The 25,165-nt window shown below is 41.2% G+C and overlaps 2 protein-coding genes across 3 annotated transcripts in view; one reads left to right on the forward strand and one right to left on the reverse strand.

The window, feature by feature from the left end:
- Positions 1 to 2,412: 2,412 nt before the first annotated feature.
- ube2d4 (ubiquitin-conjugating enzyme E2D 4 (putative)) lies at positions 2,413 to 9,051 on the reverse strand. The gene is made up of 7 exons (XM_056419553.1): positions 8,810 to 9,051; positions 7,203 to 7,266; positions 7,029 to 7,060; positions 6,847 to 6,924; positions 6,611 to 6,716; positions 5,107 to 5,200; positions 2,413 to 4,967 (listed from the first exon to the last, which is right to left on the reverse strand). The coding sequence occupies exons 1-7, from the start codon at positions 8,831 to 8,833 to the stop codon at positions 4,922 to 4,924; spliced, it is 444 nt and encodes a 147-aa protein (XP_056275528.1). The 5' UTR covers positions 8,834 to 9,051; the 3' UTR covers positions 2,413 to 4,921.
- A 13,944-nt stretch (positions 9,052 to 22,995) lies between these two features.
- Positions 22,996 to 25,165, forward strand: part of tcf7l1b (transcription factor 7 like 1b) — a 33,285-nt gene continuing 31,115 nt past the window's right edge. For both annotated transcript variants that reach the window (XM_056419557.1, XM_056419558.1), the window contains exons 1-3: positions 22,996 to 23,934; positions 24,060 to 24,132; positions 24,230 to 24,357. In XM_056419557.1, coding sequence (XP_056275532.1) covers positions 23,749 to 23,934; positions 24,060 to 24,132; positions 24,230 to 24,357 — 387 coding nt within the window. In that variant the 5' untranslated portion in view covers positions 22,996 to 23,748. The remainder of the gene's footprint in view (positions 23,935 to 24,059; positions 24,133 to 24,229; positions 24,358 to 25,165) is intronic.

The raw sequence follows: 25,165 nt of genomic DNA on the forward strand, positions 1-25,165 counted from the left end.
GTTGTATTTATTGAGGATTAAACTCTTAAGTTAATTCATCCACGTATGAAGAAATATGTCATCTAATGCAACGCCCTGGAAGGGTTTTATATGTTTTTATGAGACATAGGTGCAAGCTGTGCTTCTGAGTAAGAGATGAAAAAAGATAAAAAGATAGAATCATGACTTATTCTTCAAAATAAGATGCTACACCCTAATAATTCAAAATAGAAAGACCAGTGAATGCATGTCTGGTGGCGTAGGAGGAGATCAGTCACTGCACGGTCATTGTTGCGTCGAGGGCTTTTAGAAGGTTGTGTGTCTGTACCTTGGTGTGTGCGTCTTGGTCTCTCCGGCCCACCACAGCTCTGACATTTGTGAGGGTGAGCCGGTACCAGCACTCCTCATCCCCTCCCAGAGCGTGGGCTTCATCCAGCAGAATCAAAGCCTGAGCAAAGTTCTGCTCCTCACAAGCCAGCACGGCCAGACTGAACTTTAAAACAAATTTCCATGACAAAATGTTTTGTGAAATCTCGGTGTATACATGAAAAAGTGAGAACATTTAGTTTTTAAACAAACAATGACAATTCCAAAGCATACAGTATAACCTTAAATGACACAAATAAATGAGAGAGAATAGTTTGATTCAAAGAATAAATATTTATATAAATGTTATAAATAGTTTCTAGCTCTGTAGCTTCTAGCTGTGTAACTTCTAGCTCTGTAGCTTCTAGCTCTGTAGCTTCTAGCTGTGTAACTTTTAGCTCTAGCTTCTAGCTCTGTAGCTTCTAGTTCTGTAGCTTCTAGCCCTAAAGCTTCTAGCCGTGTAGCTTCAAGCTGTGTAGTTTCTAGCTCTGTAGCTTCTAGCTGTGAAACTTTTAGCTCTAGCTTCTAGCTCTGTAGCTTCTAGTTCTGTAGCTTCTAGCCCTAAAGCTTCTAGCCGTGTAGCTTCAAGCTGTGTAGTTTCTAGCTCTGTAGCTTCTAGCTGTGAAACTTTTAGCTCTAGCTTCTAGCTCTGTAGCTTCTAGTTCTGTAGCTTCTAGCCCTGAAGCTTCTAGCCGTGTAGCTTCAAGCTGTGTAGTTTCTAGCCTCGTAGCTTCTAGCTGTAGCTTCTAGCTGTGTAGCTTCTAGCTGTGTAGTTTCTAGCCTCGTAGCTTCTAGCTGTAGCCTCTAGCTCTGTAGCTTCTAGCTGTGTAGCTTCTAGGTCTGTAGCTCCTAGCTCTGTAGCTTCTAGCTGTGTAGCTTCTATGTATGTAGCTCCTAGCTCTGTAGCTTCTAGCTGTGTAGCTTCTATGTGTAGCTTCTAGCTTTGTAGCTTCCGGCCCTGTAGCTTCTAGCTGTGTAGTTTCTAGCCTCGTAGCTTCTAGCTGTAGCCTCTAGCTCTGTAGCTTCTAGCTGTGTAGCTTCTAGGTCTGTAGCTCCTAGCTCTGTAGCTTCTAGCTGTGTGGCTTCTAGGTCTGTAGCTTCTAGCTCTGTAGCTTCTAACTGTAGCTTCTAGGTCTGTAGCTTCTACGTCTGTAGCTTTTAGCTCTTTAGCTTCTGGCTTCGTAGCTTCTAGCTGTGGCTCTGCTCTGTAGCCCCGTTATCAGCAACGCTCTGATGTCTGCTTCGTTAATGGCTCGTTAATGGCTCGTTAATGCCGCTTCTCCCATGTTTGAGATGTCTCATGTTTTGTCACCACACAACGAGATTAGGCAAGCATGGTTAAAGCTACACTTCTCTGGCATAGTAGATAATGCACCTGTCCATCCTGGAGAGGGATCCTCATCTGTTGCTCTCCTGGTTTCTTCCCTTTCTTCCCCGCGAAGGGTTGTTTGGGAGTTTTTCCTGATCCGATGTGAGGTTTTGGGACAGGGATGTCTATATGTACAGATTGTAAAGCCCTCTGAGACAAATTTCTAATTGGTGAAAATGGGCTATACAAATAAACTGAATTGAATAGATTATCCCGACCGCTTCCGAGCTACTGTTGCTATGGCTACGAAACTTTTCAGTTAAGTTACGTTCACTTACAGCGCGAAAAAAAAGACAATTGCGCGGTCCGTATGAGAGCATATGCATGCTTATATTTTGAGCGTCTTTCTTTTAAAAACATTAATTATTTCAAACTCAGCATAAATGAACATGTGAATACAATACATTTCCATGACTTTTCCAATTGAATTCCATTTAAGGGTGTCTATTGGCGAGATGTATCTGTAATATAGTAATTCTGAGATATTAATATTTTCTGTTGCGTAACCTAGCCTGAAAATAATAATAATGTTGTCTTCGTTGCCTAACGTACGATACTCGCATAACTTTAGTGATACCACTTATTCTGGTCATCTATTTCTCCTTTAATACCACCAATGCGTCGCTGGTTATGGCTCATACTGCCGTTAGTTATCACTTCATCATAAAGGCACACACAAATGACGGCAGACAACGGTAAACCAAGATGAGCTTTATTTATGTTATGACAAGGTCAATAGTTATCTTGTGTAGGCTATGTGAGGACAAGTGGATGTTCATGGTGGCATTTCAAGCAAACATAAATCAAATTTTGAGATGCATGAAGGCTGGTCCTGCTGTTAAAAGAAAACCAGGCTGACATTTTCAACAAAAATATTGTTACGGTTCAAGCAGGTTTCCATGTCTTTTGATGAAATGAATCACCCAATTGGGGGATACAGCCCTGATAGCAAATTTACAGTTCATGACAATGTTCTCTCTATATATACAAAATGAGGGTTAAGGCAAAAATTTTAGTCAGAGGTGTTAGGCAGATGAATTGTAACGAAATCCCTGATATCTGGCAAATGGCTGTGAGAAGGTTTACCAGTGCAAAGCATGCCAAGCTGCCTATATAAACTCTACTGAGCACACTGGACAAGTGACGTCAGTGCCGCACCACTCACATGACTTGAGGCTGCATTCATTGGTACAGTTGGAAGATACTCTGCTCTCAAATAAATAGCCAGACGAACAATGCACACAAAGTTTTAACTAGGACTATTACGCACGTCATTTTTAATTCTGGTCTGATAGCAAAAAAGACTTGCACTGCATTATGAGGATATATTTTCAAAATCTTTAAGCATATACTGTATTTCAAGATGACTTGATTTGACAATTTTCTCTACAGCAGATGACAATGATGACAATCTATATTGGTGTTATTTATACAATCGAAGCCTCTAAAATGTTCATGCTTTAGTTTGGACTTATCGGGATGAATCCACTCTATGCCTCAAAAGCCAAATCTTTTCCCCTTTATAATATCAAACAATTCCCTTTATATTGGCAGCATCAGCACATTATGAGCCATGACTAAAAAAAGAAACAAATCATAGCATTGCCTAACTATTTTTCCACAATTAATTATATTAAAACCAATATTACATTATGACACATCACTATCTTGTTCAATTCTGGTGAAATGATGAAAACAAATGTATCTATTGCTAAAGCTTTCAAAGGTACAATACAGAAGGTCACCACTGTTTCACTGAGAGAAACCGTCAGTGTAGATTGTTAATCCCAAAACAAAACAAACCGTTGCAGACCCGAATAGGAACATAAAGAAATTCTGACAATTTTCCAATCACTTGTTGTTTATAGCAGATGAAACTGTCACGAAAATTTTATTTCTTCACCTCAAGTAACAAGATGCACATGACTTGATATAACTAGCTTCTGAAAAGTGCCACGTCTGTTTAAGTTCTCATTTTGAGTATAACTGGCACCAGCTGTAACCAAAGGTCATTTTTTCTTAGGAAAACAGCATCGTTTAAAAGCTGCTCACGTCCAAGTGTTGCTAAAAGATAAATGAAGATGATAATGAAAACAACATAGAGAGGATCATGAAAAGGGCCCTCTCCAAGACAAAATGACTAGTTTTGGGACCGTATTTCTGGTCAACAGAGCGTCAGGGGCTCGATGCATGAAGAACTTCAGGAGTGCGGCTCTTCCGTTTCCCAACGAGTCTCTTCAAGGGGAGATTTTACAGTAGAACTTTGATAAGTACATTTTTGAGGAGCCTGATGATACACAACCGAGTCATTTTTCTCACAATGGGTCACTTTATGTAACGGCTGATGATTTGGTTAGATACCTGAGTAACTGTACTGAGGTCGCGGCACACGGCTCAGCTATATGCCAAAGAGTAGCCATGTTCATCGCCTTACAACAAGTAATGTGTCAAACAGTAGTACGCTGCGCACTATGGATACCAGCTATGGGTGTTATACAGGATATAAGGGCAATGACGGCATGTGTGAGAAAAATGGGAGTTGACATCACCCGATGTAGCCCCACAACAGTGTCCTCAAAACAAGCTCAATATGGTCACAAGTAAAAATGTAGTGTGGGTGATAAGAGACCGATCCTTCGTTGCATCTTTCACATCGTTACGGGGCAGAGACAGTAAGTGCCAACAGATCAGCTGCTGGTACTGCACCATTTTGAGTTGAACAGGGAACATTCTGCCTCAATTGCACATATACCACAAATCATAACACAGAAAGGCCACTAAATACAGCAATAACAAGACATCCAGTGGGACACAGACAGTACCTCTGAAAATGAAGGGAGAGCTAACCCTAACCCAATTTGACAATGACATTTATGAGTATGAATCGCAACAACAATAGAGAAAAAAATCACAATAGCAGGAGTAACAGTTTAAAGTCTGAGTGTGGCGGTATGGACTGTGAAGAGTTTCCGGTATTCCATATGGGAGTGCTTTAAGGAGCCCATCAGGTCCTGCTCAGCTGATTCACACAAGTCATGAAGGACAGCACATGGTAGCAGCTCAGCACATGGAAAGCCAGGTGGCACTGTACCTCATTGTATCACTTCCTCCTCCTCCTCTTCCTCACCTCTGTTGCTCATTTGCCTCAAGTTATAAATCAAACGTGCTTTTTTTGTTCTCATTTGTATTTTGATCTGCCTGGCATTTTCACATTGCATACTTATGTGTCCATTCTCTTGCTGATTTGTTGTACCTGTAAAATAGATGCAAAGTTTGGAAAAGGTTTCAGGTGACCTAGAAAACCAAGAACGTAATCTCCAAAAATAGCAAGGCAGTGTGACAGTGAGCAAAGCTGAGCGATGTGGTAAATGTCATTCTTGTTTTACACTCACTTTTCCCTGTCGGCCTTGTACGTATGGGCGATCTCTGGTACCAGTGGGTCGTCCGGGTTTGGATCACAAAGAAGAGAGCAGATAGACAATAATACTGTGGAAGAATGAATCAAAAAGTAATTAGATTACATTAATAGAAACCCAATGTGGCAATGACAGTGGATTGAATGTCGACTCTTACACACAGCCATGTGTGATTTTGACCGTAGATATTCATCACAATAAGGCCCAAGCAATATTGATGACAGGGAATATTAACACACTCGTGACCAAATAACTTATAATATAACTGATTGTTTGTGCCTTAAGAATTATCAAATATTTGTAAGGCACTGATTTATTCTCTCATATTGTAATTGTGATGCATCCTATAGGACATCATTTGAAATTGAAAAGTTGACTAAAAGTTCATTTGTTCAGCAGTGTTCAACAGGGTAGAAATACTTGGGTGTCAACATCACTCTTCCACATGTTGCCTGCGATGAATGGCAAGCGCAGTAATCCGAATCGAGTGTTTAGTGATTGAACACGAGACGCCATCTGAAAACGCCCTGGACTTCAGTCAGAGAACTGAAACTGAAAGGTAAGAGTGTTACACCAAGTTGTCCAAAGTAGAATGAATCTAAGGTTTAATATTACCTCAAAATGACGTACTTTTGACAAAATGGCAATTTTATAGTGAGGATTTCACCTGCCTGAACAAATAGCAGTGGGTATTTGATCCTTCTAAATCTTTTTAAGCAGTAAAATGTGATATTTCAAATGTAGGCTGAACGTTTTTCATTTTCCACTCTGTGCAAAGTGATTGTGGAAACTTTCAAATACTCTAAAACCAAAGTGTAGCTAATAATATTAATAATAATAATATAACCTTTATTGATGCCTGTGGGGAAACTACTTAGTTATTATGGAGCGGTGGGCTGCAGTGAAGCGCCTGGGGGTCCAGTGTCTTGCTCAAGAACACTTCGACATGCAACCTATGGGGAATGCGTGGATCTAACCGGCTACCTTGTGGTTACGGGACGGCCACTCTCCCAGTTGAGCTACAGCCGACCCCAAACTAATAACATTAAGATCCACGATTCAGAGCATTACATACAGCAGCAAACAACTACCTGCAATGTAAAGATATAGTGAAGTAATGTCTAGGAATGAAGTTGCTCTCCCTGTGTGTGTGTGTGTGTGTGTGTGTCAGTGTCTCTTCTTGCCTCGTTGACATGACTGTGCATGTTTTATAATGTGCATTTGTGTATTTGAGCATGCCCCACTGGTTAGCTCTCTGCTGCCACTCGACGGTTACAGCTGATAACACTATCTTGACCGACAGTGTCGTTTTGCTGTAGTTTGCTCTGCTGCAAAGCAAAAGAAATGCTCCCAATCACATATACTGCACCTTCATTGCTGCTTGCATCACATTCAGCCGTGCGCTGGCTAGTGCTAGTCAACATGTACCACTGTTAAATAAAAATGTCAATACTAATATGAATACTGTATTATCACCTACCTTTTGATACTGTAAGTGCAGGTGACCATTGTGATCTCAGTATATCCAGACAAATACTTCCATTGCTGTTGATATTAGGGTGGTAAATTTTTGTTGTGAATGCAACCTGTGACAAATTGAGAAAACAATGTTGTAATGATCAAGTGATGCCAAATAGCATGTATCACGCTTCAAATCAATGAATATGAAGCGACTAGAGAAGTTGAAACATGTGACGCATAAGATAGACCACTCACTTTGGGTGGTTTGAAAGGGTAGTCTGTCGGGAAGTGAATGGTGAGGAAAAACACTCCGCTCTGATAAGGGCTGTCACTCTATTAAAATATGAATAAAAACGAAAGAAGTCAGTGAACAGAAAATGCCAGTGATCTTGTAATATTAAAATCATAAACTATTGGTCCTAGAGAGTTTCACTTACCGGACCCATTATTGTTGCCTGCCAATGAAATACTGAGAAAAAAAGTTATAATGCATTTAGCATATGAATGCAACATTCTTACAACAAATGGCACACCCAATACACTTCTGTTGTAATCTCAAAAAGCTGATGTATAAAATGCATATACTGATTCAGCAATTTCCTCATACTTACAATCCTCCCCAACTGGTCCAGCAGAGCACTGAGCAGGTGGGTCCTTCTGCAGGTCAGACAGCTCCTAAAGGCAAGAAAACCACATCATGAATGGGCTTTGAAGGTATTAGTCAGTTGAGGTATTGCAACACCTGGGCTCTCTGCAAGGGAATTACACTTTAAATTGAGTTTGAAAACACGAGTGGTAGTTAAATCAATATTTAGATTGTGTACACGTGGGTAGAAGAAAATATGCCAAATGCTTAACCCTAAACATTAGGGCAACGTACTTATTGTCAAAATGTTGGATCACAGATTACTTAATTTTGAAGAAATTTGAATTCATCCTAAGGATTCGGATTAAAGAATATAGCATTGATTAATAATGCAATACAAGTTGGATTTAGTGCTGTGACACTGCCAACACAGGTTGAAGATGTACATTACTTTTTAATTCACTATTTCACTTTATGACAAATACCAGTGTACGGTTATATCTAAATGGAAACCCTCGAAAGTGATCAGCCATACTAATTGATCATTCCTACTTGACAGAATAAGCGGCTCTACTTAACTACACTTAGAGAGGTTTATCAGACAGGATGAGCTCCTAGGAGGTCATTCTGAGCAGGTAGCTCAAGTTTCCTGAACACTGGTTTACCAGTTTGCATAAAATCAAAATAGTCTAAACTCTTACAACGAATAAAAAAACACAGATATTTACCAAACTAGTTCTGGGGTTGTTGCCATGTTAATAGTCGTTTTGGGACAGATGGCGTCATAAATAATGTAGTCATCAGTACAGTTCGGAGATATATTTTTTGTAGGTTACAAAGCTGATTATAAATAGACAAAAAAGTTCTACAGAAATAATCAAAGCAAAGAAAAACACTCGTATGTTAAATTCCATTTATTATCCACATAAAATGTAAAGGCGAGTGCCTAACAACATAGCATTAACCGACACAACAACAAATGCTGAAATTTTAAAAAAAGCCCGTTATTTAAAATCTCTTGAAAGTAAGCCTATCTATTCTGTTTTATAAATACACACCGCGGCCTGCTCCAGTGGTCCATTTGCCATTCCATATATGGAAACACTGACACGAGGGTTCAATTTTGGCAACAAGCACGCATCTGTCATTCAGCAACTAAAAACATCACCGGCCAGACTTCTAGTGACCAACCACGAGGATAAAGACGACTGTCAAGCTAAGAAGTTAAAAGCAAATCCTGTAACGCTCGACGTCAGTCAAAGCAGAGGCCTCGCGTTAGCTCCGCGCTGCACTCCGGCTGTCTGAGAAATGTGAGGCACCTTCACTCAAGTATCGATCAGGGGCTTCACGTACAAAAGATAAATACTCACCTAAACACAAACAGACCGTAAGTAGCTGTTATAATAATGGCGCGGTTTGCGTCATCACCGGCTAACAGAAAGGTAGCAATGCAGCAACATGGCCACCAGCGGCTAACTCGTCTTTGTCTGCGAATTGTTTTTAAAATGAGCTCAAAACAAGCGATTCTACGGAAATAATATACACACGGCTACATACCGGTATGATCTTAATAGAGGGCTCAGAGAACAACAGAGGGTGATGGTGGCACATTAAATAAATATATTCACTCACCTTCTGAATTCGTTTCAACGCCATTGCATCAATGGCTAAGCTGTGTAGCCGGCTAGCTAACAGTTAGCTAGCCCTTCGCACACTGTCTCCGCGTACCTCCAAATCTCGCCGAATGTAAAGTCAGTAAATTTCGTCTGATATACAGCAGGCTTGTTTTTTTTTTAGTTTAAGTCTAGCGACAAATTCTGTGTTAAATGTAGATGTTTCGTTCGCTTGCAATAGAGAAAACGATATATGTTTGCTGTCGCTCTTCTCGCCTCCTCTTGGTGCCTGCCTGTCAACCAGGTTGTGGAAATATCGCGAGACTTTTCTTTCAACTCGTAAATGACGAACAGGCAGTAGCTCCAAAATACAGTTTTTGTGAACTGTTTTAGCACTGTGCACATCACAAAATCAAAGTTGCATTCCTTCCAACGATAAAGGCAGATAATCACAATTGGTAATTTCAACAAAACAACTGCACGTTACTTATTTTTTCCAGTCTGTTTTCCAGTTTATCACATATGCTGCATTAACCCTCCTGTTACCTTCACATTTACTAACATATTTTACCCTCGGGGTCAATTTGACCGCAACAATTAAAACCTCCAGAAAATTATTAGAATTAATATTGTTTCCCAAGTTTAAGTGTGAGGTACTTTATGTTTGTTTGTTGACTACCTAAATAGCCCTTTAAATATATAAAAAAGTTGATATGTCTTATATGTTTGACACAGTGAAAAACAGCCTGGGGTCAAATTGACCCCAAAGAACACCGACATTAAACATTGAATGGGGTCAAATTGACCCTAAAGGTAACAGGAGGATTAAATAAAAAGTGATTGTCTATTTCAATGTATTTAAAAAAAACATAAATGCATCATCAAGTTTACAGCACTATTACAATAGCTGAGAATGTACAGGGTACATGGCCCAAACAATATTTGAGGCCAGGCATCCACCAGATGTCACTATTTGAAAAGAACAAAAACACACACAGATATGTCCAGAATGGATAAAGTACAGCTTTGTCCAGAAAACGTGTTTGTCAGATCTTCTGTGTCATTTATCAAATCAGTTGCTACATACTCTGAATAAATTAATTAATTCAAACTTTGTTTTGAAATTAATTTGCTCTCGCGCAAAAAGGACATGACAATGGAGCAGCAAAGTACAATAAAGCTAAACACATGTATTATCTACGCGAGACTAAAGAAAAAGACTATAGAATTGTTCATTCAATACCCAATCATTGTAAAGGCATATTCATCTGAGTCAGCTGCATGCTCTGGTTTCCGCACAGCCTTGTCTTGCAAAGCCTCATGAGCTTCCCTTTATATGTCTTAAACAAGAGTGAAAAAAGAGCTCTCATTATTTTAGTGAGTATGTATGAATGGGTCACAGTGTTCATTCTTCTTAAATGGCTGATTCAGTGTCAGGTTGAGGATCCTATCGTCAATGTGACACTGAGAGGGACCATTTTCCTTTGGAAAGCTGAAGATTCCTTCAGATAATATCTTATTGTTTGCTCATCTCTGTGCTCTCAATGACCTGCCTGTCCTCGGGGCCTGCCTGTAATCAGATTCAGCCAGCAGCAGAGGTAGCAGTTTGGGTCTTGTGCAGCAGGGGCCTTGTGTTCCGAGTTTGTCTTCTTGGAGAGGCCATTTATCAGCATGAGGTTTTCAGACACAGTCAAGCCCACACGTTGTTGGCTTGAAGCCTCAGTTCACAAAGTCTCCCACAGTCACTCTCCTGTAGCTTCCTCTGAAATCTCAAATCACATTGCTTTGCTTGCTACTGTGTACTTTAAACCTACAGGGTTTGGAGTGGACAGATAGCGAGCCTACTTTTTTAATGTTCAAAGCAATAAGCAAGATGTGTTGTGGTTTCTATAAGGCAACATATCACTGGCCTGTATGGGGAATTTCCCATCTATAAGCAGAAGTTGAGTTTTTAGTTACAGGGCTAGTGCCCCAAGTTCCAAATTGATGTATGAGCCAAGGCGTGAGTGTGTCAGAGCTGGGATGATATGGGTGGGAGTAGGAGCTTGGTTGACCTGTCTCATGAGGAATATAGCCTATAGTGCTGTTATTTGAAACCCTGAACTGAACAGACTCCCGTGATCTGTCTCTTTGGTCACATGAATCATCATTAGTAGAAGTTCCAATTTTATAACAGAAAGCATTCCTCTTATAGCTGCAATTGTGCACAAGCTGCGTCTTCGCTTAAGTTTCTTCCTCTCCATGGCACTTTTCCCATGGTTGCCATTGCCATGACAAAGCACATGGTTACTGTCATTTTCAAAATTAACTTAAATGGATCTAGCTAATGTCTAAATTATCCAATAAAAGCACAAGCAATTAATGCTGAGCACAAGCTGGGTTCTCAGTCCCCAGAGGTGTTCTACCTTCGGTCAGTCTATTAGCTTTCTGAGGACTCTCTTATGGAACAAAGATCCATTGTTCTCACATACTCAGAGATATGTGTTCACTCCTTGTATCAATGGTCTTGATTTGATTATACACTCAATGCAATATATGCAGGCAGTGCTCATGTTTGCAGTGAAGTCAGCACTCTGCACAATCAAATAATTCTTGAGCGAAGCAACTGGAAAAAAAGGGTTATTATGTATGGAGCAATCAGTGTTTCATGGCTCATTTCCTTCGCTGTGATTTGATTTTGCTTGTCATAGTTAAAGTGGCCTTTGACCTAGAACATCTCAGAATTATTCATCAAATCTTCCGTTGGCTTTTGTGGGTATTAATATTAGTTTCACAACTTGGATCAATAACAGAATGTCCATTATAAGAGAATTGTGAAGCTTAGTCTTCTTCTTGTGCTTTGAGTATTAAAAGAAGTTGGTCCATGGTGAATGTTTCTTTTGGCCAACAAGGTTAAAATGATGCAATCACATAAACACATTTATAGCTTCAAGAATCTGCTTATTAAATAGCTCTATATGCTTTAACTGCAGGTTTTACTGGTCTAATTGCATAGCTGGTTATGGGATGTATAAAGCCCAAAAATAATACTTCATTAGTGCTTTCAGAGACGAAACCTGTTAAACGTGATGACTTGTTTGCCGAATAAGTGTACAAAAACAACTTTTGAAGAATGGTCCCTTTCAAAGGGCATCTTAGTTTAAACAATAGCAGTCTGAAAGTTTATCATATGTTTTGCATGCAATATGTTCATTTAGAAAGTAAATTCATCCGTCTTTCAGATGTAGTGAGTTACGTGTGGACAGTTTCCCTTTGAAATGTATGTCAAATTTAAAAAAAAGTATTATCAAATTAAACATTGTCGTAATTACAAAAGCAAGAATGAAATATGGATTCATCATCTCCAAAATATTATTTTGGGTTATTCTCTTAATTCCTCTCTGATTATCAGGGTTTAATGTATCTCTGGAGAGAGCAGAATGAATGAGATCTGATTCAGTCCCCTGTGACCATCACCTCTGATCCACCCTTATCAGATGAGCATCATGTGGAGCACAGACACAAAACCACACATATAGTCATAAAGAACCAGTAATCCTTTGGGGTTAAGCACTTAAAGAGAAATCCCCGGAGCCCTCTGTGTCTCTGTGTTGCTCCACAGCTCTGGCACAGTGATTGACAGTTCTGGAAACTGTTTTACTGTGCTGCTCTTGCAATGAGTGCTCTCCGGAGCCGAGGTAATAGCTAGTCTGGAGTGTTGACTAATACGTTTAGCGGCGACTCTCCGTAATTAAATGTTTTCCAGCTGTTTTTGAGTTCTGATGCAAAATTCAGGTTTTCCCAGTTTGCTGAGCTTCCTTGACAGACAAAGGAGGGATTTCCTCTGAAACAGACGGGCAGTGGCAGAACCAACAAATGGCTTGGTGCTGTTATCAAATAGAAAGTCTGACTAAATATAAACGTATCATCTGGAGCCTGAGCCTGTGCAGAAATGAAGGGAAAGCAACAGTTGAAACAATGCGCTGGTAATAAGTAGTCACAGCATGTGGTCATATTTTGAGACCTTGGTCAAACAGAAATATTCCTGTTATCTTGATACTTTTGTTAGGGGCAAAAAAAACACACACACACACACACAGACATGCATCTCTCTAACTTTTTCTCCATGATGCAGAGGTATCGAAGCGGCCACCTGTCGCTGGACATTTGACCGTGTCGAGGTGTGTGGTTAGTGTCTGTGACTGTGTGTGAACGTAAGTGACTGGTACATTGGGGGCTGTCCATCCTGCCGCACAATAAACAGTTTGTTTCCCAGGAGCACCCCTCATGTTCCTGTTGTCGGCTCCATCGTTGCTCACTGGGAAACGTCCTGGCCTCTATTGTCCAGGAGGTCGGAGGGTCACAGGATACTCCTAAAGACCCAAAAGTGGAGGTTGGTTAGTGAGGCATGATAAAGAGCTAACCCCCCCTCCTCCACACACGCACCACTTATAAACAAAACATTAAAATTTCTTTTTTTCCCCCCTCTCTTGTCTCACCGTCTTTCATTCAAAATCTCCGTCATTATCAAGAGTTTGAGGAAACGAAATCCGGACAAGGCTTCTTCGACTGACTACTTCATGTTGAACCTCCCGATGGCCCTTCGTACGTTCTTCACGTGCCGGGCTCTGTTCCTTGCGTGCGTTCTTTAACCCTTGTGTTGCCTTAGGGTCATTTTGACCCGAATCAATATTACATCCTCCCCCCGCCTTTGGGTCATTTTGACCCGATTCAATGTTTCACCCTCCTGTTACCTTTATATTTACTAACATATTTTACCCTTTGGGTTCAATTTGACGCCAGCAATTAAAACCTCCAGAAAATTATTAGAATTAATATTGTTTTCCAAGTTTAAGTGTGAGGCACTTTATGTTTGTTTGTTGACTACCGAAAGAACACCGACATTAAACATTGAATGGGGTCAAATTAATCCTAAGGCGGGGGGAGGGTGTAATATTGATTCGGGTCAAAATGACCCTAAGGCAACACAAGGGTTAAATATCTTGAATGTCGGATTTAGTCCGCAAGCTTTCCCATACAAAAATGAGAAATTCAATTCAGGCAGCGAACAGAGTGTAAGACATATCATTAAAAAAAAGAAAAATGCAGCCAAGAAAGGAGCGGTTGTATTGTTCTATTTTTACCACACAAATGTTATTCTTTAACCACAGGCAGAGCTGAAACACTGGCTGAAGCTATGGAGCAGATACATGCTTGTGATTGCAGTGGCATTTTAAAACTGACGAGCAGGTCCATTATATGTCCAAAATGCGCTGCCAGGCTGCTCACCAGGTCTAGGAGGTCTTGCCAATCACCCCCATCCTTGCGCACTGCACTGCTTCCCAGTGCATCAAGGATTTTTAATTAAGTTTTAGTAGTCAGTCAAGCCCCTGCTATATCTGTGATCTCCAGGACCAGACTTAAAACCAAAGTGACCGAGCTTTTGGGGGGCAGCAGCTGCTCTGGAATGCTCACCCCCCCTGCCCCTGAAATGCCCTCCGAGAGCATGTTTAAAAGTAATTTAAAGACTCTTTTGTTCAGGTTTAATTGTTGCTCCCTGTGCGTGTTCTATGTTCTGATTTTAAATCGTAAATGATCTGTTTGATGTTATTTTATTTTATTTTATTATTTTATTTTATTATTTTATTATTTTTATCTTACCTATTTTAGGATGTGAAGCACTTTGTACATTCGTGTTGTGAAGGGTGCTATACAAATAAAGATTTACTTACTTACTTACTTACTTACTTACTTACTTACATATAAAAAGCCACATAAATGCAGTTTTTGCAGGCTGATTAAATATGTCGCCTCATAACAGCTAAAGTTGGTAAAAACAGACACTCCATGCTGCCATAAGGGAAACTTGTTGCACCTCTCTTTACAAGCTTGTAAAGAGAGCACACTCTGAGGTGTGTATCAGTTTGAGCTATTGTGTGAAATAGCAGCAAAGCAATATTTCAATATTGTAAAGCTTTTGAGCAATGGTCTAATTCTTTTAATAACGCTTGAACCGAAGTGCTTTATAGGGTCTGCAGCCTTTGCTTCGGGACCGGAGGAATGAGTAGACATGCTAGTCTCAGGACATTCACGGAGACACATCTATCTTTTTTATGGAGCTGAGCTAACTGGAGCATTGAACAATATTCCAGATGCTTCTTGCATTTCATTATATCAGCCTAATACAAATTTATCGGCATCCACAGAAACCTCGACAGCAACAAGAAGGATGTGATCCTTTATCGGTCAGAAAACTTTATTTCACGTCTTCCACATCAAATTTCATGAATGGTGCAATCAGATGAGAGATAGAGTGACATCTCTGTTGATTAAAACATACTATAGGTTAAATTACACATTATTTTCAAACTAATCATTTAAGTGTTTTACTTATTATTTATTTATTCTGCATTAAAAATCTTATTTTAAGCAGCTAGTATCCACATTTCTATAATAACGGTGTCAAATGACGGTGCAGAAATGTGACCTGCTCAGAACCAAGTAGCAGATAGACACGTTTAGCAATTAGCTGCTGAACATAGTGGAACATTTAGCAGCTGAAGAGACAGATATTACTCTCAGTAGTTAGTTCAGACAAAAAACAGAGCTAAATGAGTGTCAATATTGGACTCTTTTGCTAATTCTAACTATGTTATGTCGGGTTGGATAGTTTGTTCTGTCACAATGTGATCATAAGTTTGGTTTGCAAAATGTGACTCAGCCAAGTCAAATAATGTCAAGGAGTTCATAGTGCAAGACTTCCCTTTAAAAGCAGTAGAAAAGTATAACATAATAAAAACTAAAATCGATCATATGATCTTTATGTAAATGTACAGTACGTATTACATTCAACCACTGCGTGCTGGGTTTTTAATGTGTTGTTTTTTGCCTTGTTGTTGTACATATGAAGACTTGGAGTGTCTGATGTAAGATAAGAAGTTAATAGAGGTAACATGAGCAACAATAGGTGCAACACTTGGCCATCTTCATTCTTCAACCGCAGGCAATTATGAACATAATGCTCATAGCTTGAGTTACATGTTATGCATCTTCCTTGAGGCCTGACCCTCATCTTGCCCTGTCATATCAGGTTAGGAGTTATACTGGAGCGGGGACGTGACAGCTGGAAATGGTTTGAGGCTCTCCGGATAGTTTGTTTTCAGATGGCGCTGCAGGGAATGGATGAGATCCACGTGCAGGTTCGCCGTTAGCTGTCGTGCTTATGGGCCTCATGGTGATTAAACTGTGACTGGTGATAAAGTCTGCACAGTAACATATTTACTCTGCTCCTACTGCTCCTTGTAAGTATGACTGGCTGTCCAGGTATCCCAGTAATGTGTCACTATCCAACTTAATTAGACTCCTCTACACTTTGAGCACTTTGACCTATCGGGGATCATTTCCTGGCCTGTTGTGCTTCTCAGCCTGCAACTGGGGTTCTGGCATATTTTGTGTTCCCACTTCTCAATCCTTCTCAGATGGTGGGGTGCTTTTCCTTTCTTTATGACCAAATAAATCTAACTGGTGCCAAAAGAAAAAATGGGATTAAAATTCCCCTTTTGCTGTCTTGAGAAGCCCAGCTGCACTGCACTGTTTGTTTTCCACAGCGCAGAGTCTGCAGCTGCAGAGTCAAGCATTACAGAGAGGTGGGCCAAAGGAAAAAAGAAAATATTTTTTTTTATCGGCATGTATACCTTCCAATTCACTGAGTACAAATTGTATTGTGGAAATGGAAAGCAAGAACGACCGTCGTGTTAAAATCATCTTAATGTGGTTCAACAAGCTCTCTGTTTGCATGTAATATCTTCAAGGTGGTTTCCTTCACTTGGAGGATTTCCTACAATCGCACTTGATCTCAGAGCTTAATTCTTCTCACCACAGTCGATTTCAGAAGACCCACCAGCCTCACAGCGCTTACATATAAACACACATCGTGACTGAGGCCAGAACACAGAGAATGATATTAACCTTCTTGGTTAAAAGACGATGTAAACTCGACAGAGCAACATGAACAGTGTTTTCTTTTTAAATGCGACAGTTATTTAACACACATACAGCAGCAGCTAAGAGCAGGTAGTCATTCACCTAGGAAGGAAAGATCTGCAGCGGAGAGAACGAGTGACGATGATGCAGAGATAACACAGGAAAAATGTGGTGCAGCAGGAAGACATGTCTGTGAGTAACATTACCCGGACTATATACTGGACATTTCAGGTGATTCTCTGACAATAATGTCTGAATGTAAATGAGCATGACTGCCCAGCAGGTTTATTATGAGAGCTGCCTCTCTCAGCTGAATCACTCAAAACTCGCCTTAACCTTGGCACAAAGAAGAAAGGGAGCTGCACTTTGCTTAATTATGCAATGTATCTCGGATTTTTTTTCTCTCTCTACAATTACGAACATTTTCAGTTCGAGGCCGGTACGTCCGATCGAGATGACTCCCTGCAAAGAGTACACTACCAGCACAGCAATTTTCTTCTTCTTCACAGCAACCCCTCCTTCCGTGATTGTGCGCACACAACCAGCTGTAGACATTCAACTGTGAGGCAACCTCCAGCAAAGGATTATAGAAATTCTATGGAAGAGAGATTTACACACCAGCACATAAAGTTGATGGTTTCCAGACCCTGTGCTGTGTTCTGACTGTGCAGGCCGTATTCTACAGCTAGAGAGGCTAAAATACGACACTAATAATAAGTAATCCATGTGAAAAACAAAAGTCCTCATGGACTGGGAATAACTTTATCTCCTCCTGTGGATACACAAAGACAAAAACCAGCAAGGACACTAAAAATATGCAGAAGACTTGTGGTGCATGTTTCCCAAGGCCAGAGAAAGGAAATGGACTGACAGTTTCTCCCTGACCTCTTTACTACCCCCCTGTAACCTCCTAACAACCCCCACGGGGGACCCTGTCTCTATGTGTAAAACAGACAGTCAAAAAGCATCCTGGAAACTTTAGAGCCACAAAAACAAGGGGACATGAGGAAGTCCAATAAGCTTGTATGTAGAGGGCTCAGTCGGGAGATAATCTCGAGGCCACACAGACCAGGCGCCAAGCCTATAGTGCCTAAAAGCTCTGTGGCGCAGCAGAGCAGCGTGGTCATTGTTGTCTTTGGAAAGTAAGCAGCATCAGTGAGGCCAGTGGTGTGAAAGCCACCTCTCTTCTTGAGTGTCTGCTCCAGACCCGGTTGTTGACATACAGGGCAGGTGCAGCTGCTCTAGAACCGCATCAAGTAGAACCCCCTCAACACACATACTTGCACTTACACGTAGAGCTTGAATGTCACAAGACGGGGTTATATGGACAAAGACAAATCTACCGTTTTCTTTAATATCTCTGCAACAATCAACGAGGCACTGCTGAGTTAACACAGGGCCCACAGAGATGAAAACAATGGTTGGATTCTTCTGGCTTTAAGATGGCTATGGGAAATGGCAGGGATGCCAGGGCTGATAAGTGACCGAGGGGCTCGAGTTACTTCCAGCTGTCTGCAGCCGTGCATGCCTCTGCGAAACGTATGGTTCACGCTTAATGCAAACCATTTCATTTGCGTGAAGCTCATAAAAAAAAAATCTGGCGGACATATTAAATAGAGTCAACAGCCTCTCACTTAGGCAGGGTTTTGTATCACAGGAAAGAATCTCCAATCCTCCGAGGAGCGCTGCAATGCATCCTCAGCTGAGAAAACACAGACAGTTGAAGACTGTGACCTTGTGAGCGATAATGTTAACTGGATCAATAAAACCAGGCGATAGCAGAAAGTCTGGATGCAGCATGTAGACAGAGTCTGACTCAGGCTTTGTGGACAATGATGGTAGCCACAGAGCTGTGCATAGTAAACAGTGTTCAGGAGGACCTGCTGGCATTACTGGCTCCGCTTGCTTTTTTCCTTAAGCCATAAAAGATAAATTTCCAGATAGACACAGCAAAAATAAAGAGTATACTTGTCCTCTTGTGTTTTAAATGCTGGAAAATTAAAGTTAATATTAAAAGAAGGCCGTAAATGATTAATAGTACTTTATTACGGATGGATTTGTGTTCTGTAAAACGAGTTACATTGAAAAACTAGCGCCACAATGCATTAGCATCATCTCAATACCAGTGAGGGCCTCTTCCTGTCCATTTGGAAAATATCAGTACATTTTCAAGCTGCTGCACACTCCAAAAGGAGAGTGCTTTTGGCAGGCTTTGAAGTTCTCAGAAATAATGCTCCTTAAAAGCATCCTCTGCAATACAGAAAAACATGAACATGTATTTCAGTCAAGAGGCGTGTGCGAGCACTTTCTAGCAACCATGTAAATCTGAACTGGAGGACTCGGACATGTTTGATGTCTTTTAAGTTTCATAATGTTGCACCCTTTGCACGGGCGGCTTTCATTAGCTTTTTGCTGAGGCAATGTTCATTATTCAATCATTAAATTAACGAGTGAAAGCAGTTCACGCACTGCTCATATGAGTTCATTTTACGGAATCTTACTCAATTAAATGCTGTCGCAATTCTGATTTGCTTATATAGAAGAAAGAAAAAACAGTCAACATCCATTTCAATATAAAGTTGTCTTTGAGTGTTTTTTATTCAACCAAACCCTTCAGTAAAAATATACTACAAATGCAAGAAAACGAAAGAGAGAAAGAGAAAGGCAAGGAACAAAAGTTTGCAACAAAGTCTTTTATTTTCTCTTCTCTGCACCGTTTAGTGTTTCAGCTACACCCTTAAGGCAGTAAAAACTGTCATCTAATCATATCCTTACACAGTCTTAAATGCCATATACGCCCCTACCAGCCTGGAAAGGAGCCCTTTCTGTGGATTATAACGGATATGAGGTTATTTTTGTGCGATCCATGATTGCATGAGGCACTCCCATCCAGACTTAGTGTGATGACTGAAGAGGTGAGCTAATATGGCACAGTGGGAATGCAAAATAGTTGCGTGAATCCATCTGCAGTGGTTCCTGCCCTTTGGTTGAAAAGTCAAATGTTTAGTTTTCGTTCTTTTGAATCTGTTGATCCTTCGGTGTTGTCTGAAATAAGGCTGGTACACAATTTATGTTTATAAAATGAGGTCATAAGAGAAAATGTCTGGATCCAATGGAAAACTCAACATCAGTGGCAGATTGAAGGATTTGAATCCCTTGAATTGGTTATTATTGTCATAGAAAAACACTAGAAAACCATATGTGTTACATACTGTGCATGTATCTCAATGGCAGCATCACATATACAACAATATGAGGCCACATCGATTATATTGGTTTCAGATTGGTTTGACTTTTTTCTTCTCAATCTTCAGAAATTCAAGCTGAACAAAGAAATGAACGGAGCTTTTCAAGGAGCACACGTCGGATTAAAGAAAGAACATGATTTTGGGTGCGCTTCAAAGACAATCAAGTGAGACCTAAATCTCCTGAAGTGAGATAGATGGAAGCAGCAGTCGCACATTGTGTGATCTGACATGTCCTCCTCACACTTTAACTGGAATTATTAGAGAGTTTGACGGGGTGGGTTTGGCCCTGGCAAGACGCGTTGGACACACCGCGGAGAGAACACAAGGGAAATGCTTTAACGCCTCTGGAACAGTGAAGCGAAAACGTGACGAGGACATGGGAATTACTGCTGAATTAAGCACCACTTTGATTGGAAACTGATTGACCGACGGTTGGCAAAACATAAAAGAATGACCTTGAATTCTCCAAAGCGAGTATGGATTGGCACACAGCATCTCTCCCTCTCTCCTCCCTCCTCCACTCTTTTTCAAACACACACACGCACACAAAACACACGCACACACCCCGAGCACACTCCGATAGGAACGCGTGGAAACACATGCATGGGGAATCGACACACACGAGTGCTCCATCTCTGCTTTTTCGGGGGGAATTAACACACTGTCACGTACGACAAGCCAGAGTTGGGAGAGCAACTTCAAAGTGAGGCAGCTGCAGGGACAACATCCACTGAATACATTCTCTGGCCACCAGTCGATCTGCCCCCAGGCTAAGATTGTGGCTGTTCGCATCTCTCCTGACCGCTCGTCAACTCCCCGTTCAAACCAATCCCACTCCAAAAAAAGGCAAGCGTAGAGGGAAGGGAGCATGAGTTCATTTAAAAGAGACACAAATGATCTCTCATGTGTTGCAGGTATGAAGAAATGAACTCCCATTACATCGTCAACTGTCAGATTTTCTAAGGAGCAAAAGTAGCTGTTTTGATGACTACATCAAGGGTACCAACACAAAGCACATTAAAAACACCTGGAATTATCATTCGGTAAATATATATGTGTAATAATTATGTTTTTTCCAACCAAAGCTAAAAGAAATCAATAACTGTGCTTTATTTTCATGCCTGCAAGCCCATTTGTAACAATAGGCGTCCTTTTGTTTTTTAATTGGTGGCTTTCTCACCTTTGATTAAAACATTTCAGATATACTTGATTTCTCTTTTTTTTCTTCACATTTATCACTGAACTGTTATATCTCACTGTGCTGTTACAGCTTACTGTGAACAACAGTCTACTTACTGCATGCCAACGGTGCTTAATAGCACACTGCTGAAACACAAGCATGTGTGAGAAGTGTCTGTATTTAGGAGATATTCCTGTTCAGCAACCACTTATGCATGTCATTATTATTTTTCCGTGTTGACTTGTTTGAATATTTCATTTCTTTATCAATCATTCATACAGCTATGGTGCATGAGCACCACTGCATGATTGTAATTACACATGCTGGGACACGCACAGTCCTTTACATCTCTGACATGTGAACGTTAAGAAGAAGAAAAAAAAGGAAAATATAGCTATACCAAAAGACTGCATCACAAATGTGGACAACAACGTGTCTGTGCCTCACATAAGGAGAATGCATTTTCTCCATATTGTATCACAAAACAACAATGATGTGTAGCCCTGAGGGCAATTATTCACCTTAGTGTGTGTATGCAGGTGCAAAAATGTGTACCCATAACCACAATGCAATGCACAGGAGATGCAGTATGCAACTACAGTATAGGTGTTGCTTCTAACTGAATACAAATACACACACAGACCCGCGCCCGCACACACTAACACCCAGGAGGAGTGTGGATATAATGAGGCCCGTGGAGACACTGCTGAATTGTCAGTCAACCCTCAGCTTGCTGACACGCAGTCGAAAACATCAATGACTTCTTTTCTCAAACGGGGGATGCCTGTCGAATAGCATCAGAAGTAAAGAGAAGGCTGAGGTCCATTGGATCTGGACTGAGACAGGTGAAGATAGAACATGCTCTAAAAGAGCTTCAGGGAAACTCAAAAAGTAGCAGCTAACTTTTGGGTTCCACCAAACTTTAAAACTGTTGATGCTTTGTGAGCAGACATTTGTTGTATATTCATTTCATTTAAAAACACACCCAAGATGTATGTGCCGCTTACTGCACGGGAACAAAGAACACACGTTGTAACCTCCCTGCTTCCTTCTTCCAAGACAGTTGTAAAACCGGGCCTCCAATCCTGTTCCTCAAAACAACAATGGAGCCATGTCTGTCAGTCAGAGAGAGACACAGAGAGAGAGAGAGAGAGAGAGAGAGAGAGAGAGAGAGAGGCTTGTCTCGTCATAAGAGGCCTGGCTTTTCAGTGGCGTGTTGCCTCACTGTCATGCGCGTACAGTTGTGCCATAATGGGCCAATGCTTATCCCAGGTGTTATTGAGCTTTGTCTTTCCCAGCGTCGTGTTTCAGGACACGCAGCCGTGCAATTTGCATGGCAGTGTGTAATTATGACTTTCTCACTAAACCCGGGTCTGTTATTTTCACACAGATGGAGGCAGTGTGGTCTCCAACAACACTGGAGCTATCAGCTGCTTACAGCGCAGCATATAGACTGCTGCTCAAGTTTATTTAAACAAGGGGGAAAAACACATACACTGGCAACATTGTCTTTTCTCCATATATGTATTCTTCCTGATCATTCATAGTAATACGAAAGCTTATAATAACACTAATACTAATAAATTACGATCATGAATACAAACCCTGTCTTTATTATATGTGGTTACTGTATTTCTCCACGCACAAGCCTCCCTCATTGTGCGGGCTGCGTGCTGGCGGCCGAGGGGAAGAGCGAATAGCTGATCTCCATGCTGCTGAATGAAGTGTCAGTTTTCACCGCTGACTCCGCCCCTCCGGACGGGCTGCGCTTTTCTTCCACTTGAACAACCCAGTGGTTTTTCTGGGCGCATTCCCCGGCAGCAATGTGGAGGGAAAGGGCGACCACGTCCCGTTGAACATTTTTTTTTTTAGAAGAAAACATATTTACTTTTACATCCGGTTATATTGCTGTTTTTTATACACATTGTTTTAGAGAAAAGCGCGACCGCGGGTTCTCCAGGAGAAAAAAAAGAAGAAGAAGAAGCGATAAGTGAAGAAAAGCTGCAGTCTGACCGTCTCGTGTATTTTTTTTTCTTCTTCTTTAAAAAAGACAAAAAACGCGAGCCATTGTTTTCTCACGCATGGATACGAGGAGATGAAATCGGACGTGTTTCTTGCTCTTTGAGTAACCCTCCCGGTCGCCTCGGACTTGTAGTTTATGTGGTATCCGGGCTCGAGGAGGAGAGAGTCCCATTCCTCAGCAGCGGCACAACACGGACAGACACGCAGGGGCCACAAGTTGTCCACAAGCTGCGACGGAGAACAAACTTTGCCAAGTTTCCGCGCATCCGGCCGGCTGACGCCAAATATCCATCCATAATTTTTTGGTAACTGTCTGTAACTTTAACTGGATTATTATCGCACGGCGCGTCATGGACCGCGGGAGCACGTTCAGAGGATGATACGGAATTTTTGAAACAACATGAACAATTTGTCGTAGTTAGTTTACTCCTCCAGTGACACGTTTGGACTACACCGAGCTTCACACAGTCCGATTGTTATTGCCGTTGTTCCCCCCCCCCCCATCTCCCCTCCTCTCTTCTCGACACTTATCAAAATTCTGCAAACATGCCACAGTTAAACGGAGGCGGTGGGGATGATTTGGGGGCCAATGACGAGATGATATCTTTTAAAGACGAGGGCGAGCAGGAGGAAAAGATATCCGAAAATGTGTCAGCGGACAGGGATTTGGATGATGTGAAATCCTCCTTGGTGAACGAGTCAGAAAACAACAGCAGCTCATCCGACTCAGAGGTAAGGACACAGCGAATAAAAAACACACTCAACGGGACGAACATCATACCATTTAATGTTGTTTCGAGTTTCAATAGTTTCTCCCCCCCACCCCCACCCCGTGTGTGTATTTCTCTCCTTGTCAGCAAGCAGAGAGGCGCCCCCAAACCAGACCCGACTTAGAAAGTTATGAGAAAGCCAGAGACTACTTCAATGAAGGTAAAAACACATGAACTAAACTCGCTACTTTAAGCACCGGCACTTGTGTGGTCGTGTGTGTCTTTCTCAAAGTCTGACTTTTTCTTTCCCCCTGCAGCGCTGAGGAGACAGCAAGATGGTGGCTTTTTTAAGAGTCCTCACTATCCTGGCTACCCGTTTCTCATGATCCCGGACCTCTCCAACCCCTACCTATCAAACGGCTCTCTGTCTCCGAGTGCAAGAACAGTAAGTGTTCCAAGTGGATGTGTTTGTGTTTACTCTATTTTTTCTCTCGTTTCGATCGCACTCTGCAAAAAAAAAAAAAAAACTTTGCGCCCGTGCGTAAAAGTTCCTTGTGCACTTCCAGACCGCCATATTCCCTCCGAGTGGCCTCTCAAGGAGTACTAACTACTTCTTTGTTCTTTTTTGGGGGGGATATTAATTTCTCCCTGCCAACCACTCCTCGACATGACTCGCATTTGACAACTTTTCATTCGGCTCAAAGTTCAGACACATTAGTCATTCTTTTTTTGTCTTTTGACGGATTTATGGCAACTCCGCGTCGAAAATAAGCCGCAGCACCCATGCTGCATTTTGATCATATCGCAAACATGCCTCACTCGAGCTCTCTTCCACGCGTTCTCTTCTTACATTTGGCAGCTGATATTCTTCAAAACGAATCTTTAAAAAAAATGTTGGCCACTAATGTGCTTTAATTGTTCTACTTGTGTTTGTAAGGAAAGCATACGAGTAACTTTTGGCTCTTTTAACCCGTTTGCACACATTTTCTGAAGAAAATATAGGAAAAGAAGATGCTCTTCATGAAGTCATACCCCCTGTAACAACAATGTAATACCTCACTTTGACACACATGGGAGGCATTTCACTGCAGTGTCCGTGACAGCTGTCCAGAGACTTAACAAAAAGTCTCCATATATTTGACAGTTGATGATGAAGAGTTCACATTCATTTACTTGTTGCATCCCATCGGTTGTCCACGAGGCTGCAAAGGGCTTTTAATCTGTACTGCGCTTATTGTGCTGCATTGATTTCG

Source organism: Pseudoliparis swirei, chromosome 7 (genome assembly GCF_029220125.1).
Source record: "Pseudoliparis swirei isolate HS2019 ecotype Mariana Trench chromosome 7, NWPU_hadal_v1, whole genome shotgun sequence".
Taxonomy (NCBI): domain Eukaryota; kingdom Metazoa; phylum Chordata; class Actinopteri; order Perciformes; family Liparidae; genus Pseudoliparis; species Pseudoliparis swirei.

Coding starts and splice junctions, on each gene's coding strand:
- ube2d4 (XM_056419553.1), bottom strand. CDS start 8,833: ATGGCGTTGAAACGAATTCAGAAG. Junction 6,717..6,846: donor ACCCTTTCAAACCACCCAAA/GTGAGTGGTCTA, acceptor AATTTGTCACAG/GTTGCATTCACAACAAAAAT. Junction 4,968..5,106: donor TACAAGGCCGACAGGGAAAA/GTGAGTGTAAAA, acceptor TCTATTTTACAG/GTACAACAAATCAGCAAGAG.